The sequence below is a fragment of the Rutidosis leptorrhynchoides genome, chromosome 10 (assembly GCF_046630445.1).
Source record: "Rutidosis leptorrhynchoides isolate AG116_Rl617_1_P2 chromosome 10, CSIRO_AGI_Rlap_v1, whole genome shotgun sequence".
Classification (NCBI taxonomy): domain Eukaryota; kingdom Viridiplantae; phylum Streptophyta; class Magnoliopsida; order Asterales; family Asteraceae; genus Rutidosis; species Rutidosis leptorrhynchoides.
The window spans coordinates 293030068-293041756 of NC_092342.1; the positions used below are offsets into that span (position 1 = coordinate 293030068).

Below are 11689 nucleotides of genomic sequence, written 5' to 3' on the forward strand. Positions count from 1 at the left end.
CGTTTATGTTTTCTCATCCCAAATGTAAGTTTAAAAGAGTAAAGGTGGGACTATGATCTCACCTTGAGTGCACGAGTAATAAAGTACTTCACAAGTAAACGTGTGCAAGGACAATTGCTAGTCTTGACCTAAACAAGTAGGTTGTATCAATAACGATAAACACGATTGGTCAAAGTTGTTCAATTAGTCCTATGGCTCATCACGACTCGATTATATAGCATGTGAATCAAGTTGTCAAGTTTCATGCAAGAATCAAGTATACAAGAAGATTAGAACGGTGTAAACAAGTATTGGTTAAGTTTGGACAAAAGTCAAATTTGATCAAGTCAAAGTCAACAAAAAAGTCAACACGTTCGGGTCGGGTCTCGAACTATTTTTCTGAGGTTTTTAATCATATATAAGCATGTTAGAACAAGTTACATGTGAATCGGAGGTGCGTAGCATAGCAAACATTTTTCGTAAAATGACAAGGTTGATCAGTCCCTGAACGCGGCTATTGCCGCGCTGCGACACAGAAGAGCTGCGCCGCGACACTGTGCGGGAGCTGGTACCTGGGCTATTTCAATTGTTCAAGTCTCATCCAAACTTCAATTTATCATAACTAATGAACCGTAAATACCTAAAACGCATACCATACATCGTTGGAAAGGTAATTTAATGAGCAACACAACTAAACACCTTTCATCAATTAAAAACATCATTTACAAAAATCAAAATCCAAGTTAAATGCTCATTTAATGTTCATCGTAAATACTTTCAAGTTCATAAATGCACATTTATGATTCGGGAATTAAATGCACACATATAATACGCCGTTTCATAGGTAATCACGCATACAATACTACCAAACACTTACAAATAATATTTCAAGGCTTTTAATGCATCAAAGATCACATTTAAGGCCATCAAACCCTAACTAACAATCATAAAATCCTTAATCATGTTAATGAGGCTTTTCCAAGTCAACTTACATACCAAATTGAAGCTAGTGATGCTAGTAACACATTTAATACATGCACTTTTAACATCTAGCAACATATGATCAACCAAAACTCAAGATCAAACACACCCATTTCAAGTTTAAGCTAGTTACATCAAAATGACAAGAACAAGCATACAAATCAAAATATATTCATGTTAGACTTGAGCCATAGACACTAATTAACACTTTTATAAGTTAAAAACATCAAGAACAAGGAATCTAGTGATTTTATAAAGTTACCCAAACTTGATGAAATCGGTATGGAATTGAAGAGGAAGATGCAAGGATTCCAAATATGTAATTTGTTTTGTAAAACACTTGCTAGATCGGATTTAGATGATGATTCTTTGTTTGAAGGTTGAGAGAAAAGTTGAAGTATCAAAAGAGAGAGAAAAGAGGAGAATGAATGGAGGAGAAGGCTTGGTTGACTAGTTGACCTAGTCAAGACTTTGCCCACTTGACAACTTTAGTCCCTCAAGTTTAAAAGCGGGTGCGAGAATTACCTAAATGAAATATTTTTAAAACGCGTAATAACGGAAGATGTTATAATTATATAACGGACTTTAAAATAGTTAAACGGAAGGTAAACGGAAAAAGGCGGGATGTTACAAGCACAACGTCTTTCTCTATCAATATTAAGGGAGCTTCATGGTTAATTTAAAGGTCATAGAGGATTGCGGCAGGGAGACCCTTTGTCTCCTTATTTATTTACGCTAGTTATGGAATGTTTGACTTTGATGATCAAGAGAAATATCCGTGATACTGATTCATTTCGTTACCATCCCATGTGCGAGCAACAGGAAATTGTTAACGTTTGTTTTGCAGATGATTTATTTCTATTTGCATATGCTAGCAGTGATTCGGTGAAGGTGATATCAAATGCGTTGGAGGAGTTCAAGAGGTGTTCAGGTCTGGTCTCAAGTCTTTCCAAAAACACGGCGTTCTTTGCAAATGTTTCGGCAAGCGTAAGGAATGCCATTCTTGAGTTGTTGCCTTTTGATGAGGGATCCCTGCCTGTGAGATATTTGGGTCTTTCTTTGATCTCATCTCGGTTATACTATAAAGATTGTAAATCGTTTGTGGATAGTGTAAGAGTGAGAATATGTGATTGGAAGAACAAATATTTGTCATTTGCTGGTAGAGTTCAGTTGATTTCTTCGGTGTTATCTTTCATGCAGGTTTATTAGTCATCTTCGTTTATCTTACCGGATGCCATCCTGAAAGATATTGAAAAACTTATCCGTGGTTTTTTGTGGTGTCAAGGGGAGATGAAAAGGGGTAAGGCTAAGGTTAAATGGAAAGATATTTGCCTTCCGAAGAAGGAGGGCGGATTGGGAATAAAAAACTTGAAACAGTGGAATATTGCTCTAACTTCGTACCATATATGGTGTATTATTACTCGTAAGCAATCCTTGTGGGTACGTTGGATTCACTCATACAGGCTATCAAACAAAAGTTTTTGGGAAGTTGACGTTCCTGCTACAGCGAGTTACGGGTGGAAGAAGATATTAAGTTTGCGTGAGGAGATTCGTCAATATTTTATCTACAAAATTGGCAGAGGAGATTGTACTTTGGCTTGGCACGATACTTGGTGTGATTATGGACACCTAAGTGAGTTGTTTTCGTATCGACAGATTTCTCAAGCGAGGTTTGTAAACAACATGAAAGTTTCCGATCTTTGGTCAGCAAACGGATGGATTTGGCCGAACTCATGGGTCGCTCGTTTTCCTTTTTTAATGAATATTTGTCCACCGGACCTGAGCAAGGAAGATGCTGTTTTTTGGAAAGACGTTATGAAATGTCCCGTTCATATTGATTATAAACGTTCCATATTAATTGATTTCGTTGCGAGGTTTTGACCTCTATATGAGACGTTTTTCAAAGACTGCATTCATTTTTAAAACAACAATAACCTTTATTTTATCAATAAAGGTTTTAAAAGCATTACGTATATTATCAAATAATGATAATCTAAAATATAATGTTTACACATGACCATTATATAATGGTTTACAATAGAAATATATTACATCGACATATGTTTCTTGAATGCAGTTTTTACACAATATCATACAAACATGGACTCCAAATCTTGTCCTTATTTTAGTATGCAACAGCGGAAGCTCTTAGTATTCACCTGAGAATAAACATGCTTTAAACGTCAACAAAAATGTTGGTGAGTTATAGGTTTAACCTATATATATCAAATCGTAACAATAGACCACAAGATTTCATATTTCAATACACATCCCATACATAGAGATAAAAATCATTCATATGGTGAACACCTGGTAACCGACATTAACAAGATGCATATATAAGAATATCCCCATCATTCCGGGACACCCTTCGGATATGATATAAATTTCGAAGTAGTAAAGCATCCGGTACTTTGGATGGGGTTTATTAGGCCCAATAGATCTATATTTAGGATTCGCGTCAATTAGGGTGTCTGTTCCCTAATTCTTAGATTACCAGACTTAATAAAAAGGGGCATATTCGATTTCGATAATTCAACCATAGAATGTAGTTTTACGTACTTGTGTCTAATTTGTAAATCATTTATAAAACCTGCATGTATTCTCATCCCAAAAATATTAGATTTTAAAAGTGGGACCATAACTCACTTTCACAGATATTTCCTTCCTCGGAAATAAGACTTGGCCACGGATCGATTCACGAACCTATACAAATATGTACATATATATCAAAGTATGATCAAAATATAATTACAACCATTTTTATTATGTTTTAAAGATTTGAGTGTATTAAGTCAGCTGTCCTCGTTAATAACCTACAACTAGTTGTCCACAGTTAGATGTACAGAAATAAATCGATATATATTATCTTGAATCAATCCACGACCCAGTGTATACACGTCTCAGGCTAGATCACAACTCAAAGTATATATATTTTTTGAATCAACCTCAATCCTGTATAGCTAACTCCAACATTACTGCATATAGAGTGTCTATGGTTGTTCCAAATAATATATATACATGGGTCGATATGATATGTCAAAACATTTGCATACGTGTCTATGGTATCCCAAGATTACATAATATATTAGAATACATGTATAATACAATATAAGTTAGCTAGGATATGATTTGTATAGATTTGTTAAACATTTCCCGTAACTAAAAAGATCAAAAATATCCAATCTTGTTTTACCCATAACTTCTTCATTTTAAATCCGTTTTGAGTGAATCAAATTGCTATGGTTTCATATTGAACTCTAATTTAAGAATCCAAACATAAAAAGTATAGGTTTATAGTCGGAAATTTAAGTTACATGTCAATTACTAAAGAGGTAGTCATTTCCGTCGAAAGAACGACATCTTGATGACCATTTTGAAAAACATACTTTCACTTTGAGTTTAACCAAGATTTTTGGATATAGTTTCATGTTCATATGAAAAATAATTTTCCTAGAAGAACAACTTTTAAATCAAAGTTTATCATAGTTTTTAATTAACTAACCCAAAACAGCCAGCGGTGTTACTACGACGGCGTATATCCAGTTTTACGGTGTTTTTCGTGTTTTCAGGTTCTAAATCATTAAGTTAGAATATCATATAGATATAGAACATGTGTTTAGTTGATTTTAAAAGTCAAGTTAGAAGGATTAACTTTTGTTTGCGAACAAGTTTAGAATTAACTAAACTATGTTCTAGTGATTACAAGTTTAAACCTTCGAATAAGGTAGTTTTATATATATAAATCGAATGATGTTATGAACATCATTACTACCTCAGGTTTTGTGGATAAACCCACTGGAAATGAGAAAAATATATCTAGCTTCAAAGGATCCTTGGATGGCTTGAAAGTTCTTGAAGCAGAATCATGACACGAAAACAAGTTCAAGTAAGATTTCCACTCAAAATAAGATTGTTAGAGTTATAGAAATTGATTCAAAGTTTGAATATGAGTATTACCTTGTATTAGAAAGATATCTTACTGTAAATAAGAAAGATTTCTTGAGGTTGGATGATCACTTTTCAAGATTGAAAGTAAGCTAGCAAACTTGGAAGTATTCTTGATTTTATGAAACTAGAACTAATAGAATTTATGAAGAACACTTAGAACTTGAAGATGGAACTTGAGAGAGATCAATTAGATGAAGAATTTAAAGAATGAAAGTGTTTGTAGGTGTTTTTGGTCGTTGGTATATGGATTAGATATAAAGAATATGTAATTTTGTTTTCATGTAAATAAGTCATGAATGATTACTAATATTTTTGTAATTTTATGAGATATTTCATGCTAGTTGCCAAATGATGGTTCCCACATGTGTTAGGTGACTCACATGGGCTGCTAAGAGCTGATCATTGGAGTGTATATACCAATAGTACATACATCTAAAAGCTGTGTATTGTACGAGTACGAATACGGGTGCATACGAGTAGAATTGTTGATGAAACTGAACGAAGATGTAATTGTAAGCATTTTTGTTAAGTAGAAGTACTTTGATATGTGTCTTAAAGTCTTTCAAAAGTGTAAGAATACATATCAAAACACAACATGTATATACATTCTAATGGAGTCGTTAAGTCTTCGTTAGTCGTTACATGTAAGTGTTGTTTTGAAACCTTTAAGTTAACGATCTCAATTAATGTTGTTAACCCAATGTTTATTATATCAAATGAGATGTTAAATTATTATGTTATCATGATATTATGATGTATGAATATCTCTTAATATGATATATACATTAAAATATCGTTACAACGATAATCGTTACATATAAGTCTCGTTTCGTAATTCTTGAGTTAGTAGTCTTGTTTTTACATATGTAGTTCATTGTTAACACACTTAATGATATATTTAAATATCATTTTATCATGTTAAATATAGTGTATCAATATCTTAATATGATACATATGTATTTAGTAGACGTTATCATAATGATAATCGTTATATATATCATTTCGAGTTTCTTAACTTAGTAATCTCATTTCTTATGTATATCACACATTGTTAATATACTTAGTGAGATACTTACTCATAATAATCTCATGTCAACCATATATATATATGTCTATATATACCACAACATGTAGTTTTTACAAATTTGTAACGTTCGTGAATCGCCGGTCAACTTGGGTGATCAATTGTCTATATGAAACTTATTTCATTTAATCAAGTCTTAACAAGTTTGATTGCTTAACACGTTGGAAACATTTAGTCATGTAAATATCAATCTCAATTAATATATATATAAACATGGAAAAGTTCGGGTCACTACACGTTAATGGTGATTTGGTTGATTTTTCTACTCATTTGGCATGGGAGACTTTGCGCTATAGAGCTTCGCCTGTTACATGGTATTCTATTGTTTGGTTTCCTCAAAGTGTTCCACGTTTCTCGTTTATTATGTGGTTAGTTGTCAAGGAAAAGTTGAAGACGCAAGACCGACTAAAAGCATGGGATATTGGAACAGCACAGAATATGAATGCTTTATGTGCTTTGTGCAATGTTCAACAAGATTCCCATGATCACTTATTTTTTGAATGCCCATTCTCTAATCAAGTTTGGAGTCTTGTAAAGCAATTCATTCCACTGCAGATTGCAAGTTATAAATGGCGAGATATATTGTCCTTGTTAACTGGAGTGGCAAAAAGACGTGTGGCTTGAGTGGTTGTCACTAAACTCTTACTGTCCACTTCCGTATATTTCATATGGCTTGAAAGGAATGCAAGGATGTTTAAGTCTGAAAAAAGTAGCCCGGATCAGGTGTTCAAGATTATCTTTTCTAATGTGAGGCTCAAGTTAATGTCCATGAAGTTTGAGGAGTCGCAACAAGTTCGAGATTTAAAGCAAAAATGGAATTTTTTATTGTTGTTATTTGTTTCGTGTTGCGTAGGTTGTTTTTTGTTTGGCTTGTAGGCCTTGTGATTGGCGAATATTGCCTGGACATTCGGGAGGAAGGTGTTTAGCCTTTCCGTTTCCGTGATTGTAATCTCTTTTATCTTTAATGATATTTACCGGGTGAAAACCCTTTACCCGAATAAAAAAAAAAAAAAAAAAAAAAAAAAAAAAAAAAAAAAAATTGTTAAAGAAATACACTCATCAAACATCATGTTTATACAAAGCCCTTGAATCCCGGGGTGCTACATATCATTTCGTCGTATCAAACATTCAGAGTTGTCCATTAAAATCGTTAATGAAATACACTTATCAAACATAATGTTTATACAAAAGCCCTTGAATCCTCGGGTTCTACATACATCATTTCGTCTTATTAAACAACCCTTCCTTCAGGAGCCACTCTCCTTTCCTCTTTTTCAGCATTGAGCCACGCAGCCTATGTAAGGGTAAAATCGTAAATCAAAAAGTCAGATATGCACATAGCAGATTAGCAGATAGCAGATAATAACAAATTTAATAAAACTTTACCTTGTCTCTTTCAAGCCTAGAGACACGTGGACGTATCGAGTTCCCGAAACTCACCCCTCCCCACGCTTCTCGCAGTTCTCTCTCCCTTGCTTCTCGTTTCGCCACCAACGGGTTCTTCACTTCAATATCGGGCTCCTGCAAATCAGCAGCAGCAGCCACCTTTTCTCTTTCAAGTTTCGACTTATGCTTAACCATAATTTGGTCCAAACTCCCTTCACCATATTCCAAATCCGATTTTTTATCTCTTCGTTTCGGCTTTACCTCCTCCTTCATGTCCCGAGACGCCATTTTTTCTTTCTCGAGTTTCGAAACATGCTTTACCAACACTCTATCTAAACTTTCAACACCGTCATCACGATCATTAAATCCAGTTACTTTATTCTTTTTTCCCTTATTCGCGTCAACGTTTTCTTTTTCCTTTTTTGCCTCTTGTACCTCACGTTCAAGCCGTGACACACGTTTCACCAACACCTCATCAAGGCTCGGTATATCCTTCATTTCTTGTTTCAATCTTTCAGATTTCTTTAACTTCGGCTCGTATTCATTCCCATATTTCATTTTACTCTCTTCGATTTCTTTCTCAAGCTTTGAAGTGTGTTTTGTAAGCATACTTCCCAAACTAGGAACAACCACCTCAGTCACTTTCAATATCTTGTCATCTTTAACAGACGTCACATCTTTACTTCTGGCATTCTTTGCATCTTCAATCTCTTTTTCAAGTCTCGTTAACCTTTTAACCAGAAACTTGTCAAGACCCGGGAGATCTTCTTTTACAGAAACCCGCCCATTATCAGACCCGTTTCCGGCTTCAGCTAAAGCAGCATTCAGACCACACGTTGCGACTATAGTGGCAAGAGAAGCAAGTTCTTCTTCCTTTAAACACTTCAGCCTTTGAAACATCATGTCAACAAGGTTTTCTCTTCGTTTTTCGGGTGATCCCATCTCATTTTTGCAGGATTTTGATTCAAAACCAGGTCCAACATCAGAATCACATTCTGACACATATTCATATTCATATATATCTTGATAGTGTTCATCGAGATCAGGATTCTGACTAATTTTGATCAAGATTGCTTTAAATTCTTGTTTGTCTATGGATGCACAAGTTGATAGCTTGACGAATGCAGCTTTCACAGCAGATGCTACCTGTTTATCCACCTCAAATGCAGTGTCAAAAGACGTCGTTACCGTATGAGTAGTCGATTCACCTCCACTTGTAGCTGATGTTTCTATCTTGCAAATCTTTCTAGGGCAATCTTGCATATCGTACATGATTACTCCAATTTCATTTGCAAATTCAAAAGCTTCAGTCGCGCTTTTTTCTGCTTTAACCAGAAGATCTTCAGCATTTTTACAATCAATCCTGTGAGTACACATTTCATTCAGTATATATACCATACAACTTGGAAAAATAAATTAAAAATAAATCGAATTTCTTGTGCATTTGAGTAATAGTGTATTATTACCTGGCTGCTCGAAGTATTCGACACCAAGAAGCTTCAACCAATGCAGCCTTTCGAGCTTCTATCGCCTTGTGAGCAGCTTCTCTTACAGCCATTTTCTCTTTAAGTACTTTCGAGAAATGGGGATTTGTGTCACCAAGTGTCTCGTCAAGAGTTGAGCTCATGCCATCCACTTCCTAACGTAGGCATATCAAGTACAAAACAATAAGATGATGTGCATCTTTTTTTACAAAACATGTTACATTACTAAAAAGTAATTTTAAGAGCTAAAGATTTTGCAGTGACAAAAAGATTGAATGTGTTACAACAGTACCTGAAGTAATTTTAACTTTCTTTGTAAGTAGGAATCCCCTTTCTTGCGTGGAAACCAGCTGAGAGGTGAAGTTTTACGACGAGTAGGTTTTCTAATTTGAGACGCCAGTCTGCTAAGACAACGGGGGCTTGGTTGATTTCCCTCTTTCAATACCTTGTTCTGTTTGTATCCATGAAAAAGACACATAATCAACAAAAAAATGATGATAATTAAGTAATCCATGATGCATCTATAACAACTGCTTCATGATATATCAATCCTTCTTTCTTATCATGAAAAGAGGGGTGTATAATCAAAACTTCCTAAGAAATTTGAGTTCCATTCTTATGTTAAAACTAGCAAAATCAGCATTGACAACGACAAAATGCAAGAAAGATATAGAGAGAAAGAGATGATAATAAGAGGATACTTTATAGTTAATTGAACATTTTTACAATATATCGGGGATATATGAACTGGTTAATGTTCAAATTAGATGCAAAAACTATGAGTCCAGTTTTAGAGGCTATACATTAACTATTAACTAATTCTAGAATATATAATATATAATGGTAGACTGGCAGTATCTACTATTGTAAGGGAACCTGTCATACAGGAGCAAGCAGGGCAAGATTTTAATTTTGTTAATAGAGGTAAACATACATACAGAGTAGTAGACTACTAGATAAGGTTATTATTGAACATAAATATAAGGCCACAATAATTGTAGATCAATAAGCGCATATGACTAAGTCGAAATGTACTCCATAAATTATTTAACATGAACTCTGCACAACAAGTATTGCCAATGTTTACGAGACCTTACACTACAAGAACAACATGAATCCCAATATTATAACATCGGTCGTGCATTTGCAGTGCAGACATCGAATAGAATACGTTTTCTGCATCACATACCACCCGTTTCAGATTATAATTAAGCATTCAACATGTACTTTTTTCAGGTATTTACTACTCTACATGAATAATGATAATACCGTCTTTTTCATGAATTTAGAGGTTTAATTAATAAAATTACAATAGTATGTCATCGGTTAATACTACAATGTGATTAGGGTTAAAAACGCCCAAATTGGATCAGATGTATCGATAAAACCCTAAACCTTTAATATTAGGGTTTGATAAAACCCTAAACCTGTAAAATTACGCATTCCAATATGTACTTTTTCAAATATTTTAATACATGAATAATGATAATACCGTCTATTTCATGAATTCAGAGGTTTAATTGATAAAATTAAAACAGTATGTCATCGGTTAATACTACAATGTGATTAGGGTTAAAAACGCCCAAATTGGAACAGATGTATCGATAAAACCCTAAACCTGTAAAATTAGGGTTTGATAACGACACTTGAACAAAATATGAAAATCAATGAGTTCCAGAGAGACGCTTACCGTTAATGGCTTTGAAGTTGAAGAAGAAGAAGTATTAGCTTTTGCATCTTCTGAATCAACTGATGTTTGACTGATTTGTTTTTCGAGACAACCTAAATCTAAACAGCCTAAGCCTAAATCCATATTTCTTCTTCAATTAATGAGTATATTATTATTATACGTTTAATGAATTAATGAATGATCAAACGTTATAAAAATGAAATTTACTGATTGATCATATACGCGTGGCTAAAAATTGAGAACAATTGCAGAAGATGATCACAGTACAAGTAGCATGAAAGTATCCGTTACCGAATTTCATAACGGCACAATTTTGGGATTGAGATTTGATCGTGTGTAGTAGTGGTGCACGGCTGTTAGTGTGTACCTCAATATTAGTGGGCTCCGCTTTTTAGATACTAAAGTTTTGGGCTTAGAGTCTAGAAAGCCCAATGGTATCATTACAAAATCTTCTGATATATTCCCTGACTATAAATAAATGATCCATTCAAAGATTGTAGAAACAATCTTACACGATGCTTTTCATGTGCCATATTGTTGTATTATTGAATTGAATGAATATAACAATCGCGAGAATCAAATCTTAAAATTAACTTTTTTACTATTCTATTCATTCCTACTTTATTTCCACCATAAAAGAAGCCTGGTTCAACATTTTGTTAAATCCATAACAGATTCAAGCGTACTCGAGAAACGCGCTAAGTGATCTAATCGGTTTCTTTACACTCGAGTCATAACTCTTGCAGCGACTGTAAAGCCTTTTCTCGTTAGGTTTGGCTCTAATTCTCTAACTACTACTCGTATTTGATTTTATAAATGTCAACGTATACATGTGCGTAGTTTATAATATATTATCTTTTCTTTTTATTAAAATAACGATAACATATAACAAAGTCTTTTCATCATTAGATGAAAGAAACGAACAAATATATTATCTAGTAACAAAGGTTTGGTTTGACTAACACGTGCAGGGGGAGTACGACGATATCTCCTAAAGTAGTTGTCGGACGTTTCATGAGCAAGGTGGCTAGATGGAATGAATGTAATGACGACGAACTTGAAGTAGCGCCTTTTGAGCATAAGCTAAAACGACAAGAAAAAGTATACAAAGAAAATGAAGAAAGTTGTTGGATT

General features: G+C 34.1%; 2 protein-coding genes across 2 annotated transcripts; one reads left to right on the plus strand and one right to left on the minus strand.

Annotated features, from left to right (window-relative positions):
* Positions 1 to 1701: 1701 nt before the first annotated feature.
* Positions 1702 to 6619, plus strand: LOC139871154 (uncharacterized). The gene is made up of 3 exons (XM_071858892.1): positions 1702 to 2119; positions 2246 to 2630; positions 6292 to 6619. Exons 1-3 carry the CDS (start codon positions 1702 to 1704, stop codon positions 6617 to 6619), a joined length of 1131 nt encoding a protein of 376 aa, XP_071714993.1.
* Positions 6620 to 7083: 464 nt separating this feature from the next.
* On the minus strand, positions 7084 to 10805 carry LOC139873251 (uncharacterized). Its single transcript, XM_071861186.1, has 5 exons — positions 10556 to 10805; positions 9158 to 9316; positions 8848 to 9020; positions 7382 to 8744; positions 7084 to 7289 (listed from the first exon to the last, which is right to left on the minus strand). The coding sequence occupies exons 1-5, from the start codon at positions 10676 to 10678 to the stop codon at positions 7227 to 7229; spliced, it is 1881 nt and encodes a 626-aa protein (XP_071717287.1). The 5' UTR covers positions 10679 to 10805; the 3' UTR covers positions 7084 to 7226.
* Positions 10806 to 11689: the final 884 nt, after the last annotated feature.

Bases quoted from the DNA above. Each gene is read 5' to 3' on its own strand.
- LOC139871154 (XM_071858892.1), top strand. From the start codon at position 1,702: ATGGAATGTTTGACTTTGATGATCAAGAGAAATATCCGTGATACTGAT. The intron at 2,120-2,245 runs GTAGAGTTCAGT...TGTGGTGTCAAG, and splicing joins CAAATATTTGTCATTTGCTG to GGGAGATGAAAAGGGGTAAG. The intron at 2,631-6,291 runs GTTTGTAAACAA...TTTGCGCTATAG, and splicing joins CGACAGATTTCTCAAGCGAG to AGCTTCGCCTGTTACATGGT.
- LOC139873251 (XM_071861186.1), bottom strand. From the start codon at position 10,678: ATGGATTTAGGCTTAGGCTGTTTAGATTTAGGTTGTCTCGAAAAACAA. The intron at 9,021-9,157 runs GTACTGTTGTAA...TGCCTACGTTAG, and splicing joins GAAAGTTAAAATTACTTCAG to GAAGTGGATGGCATGAGCTC. The intron at 8,745-8,847 runs GTAATAATACAC...GTGTACTCACAG, and splicing joins CGAATACTTCGAGCAGCCAG to GATTGATTGTAAAAATGCTG.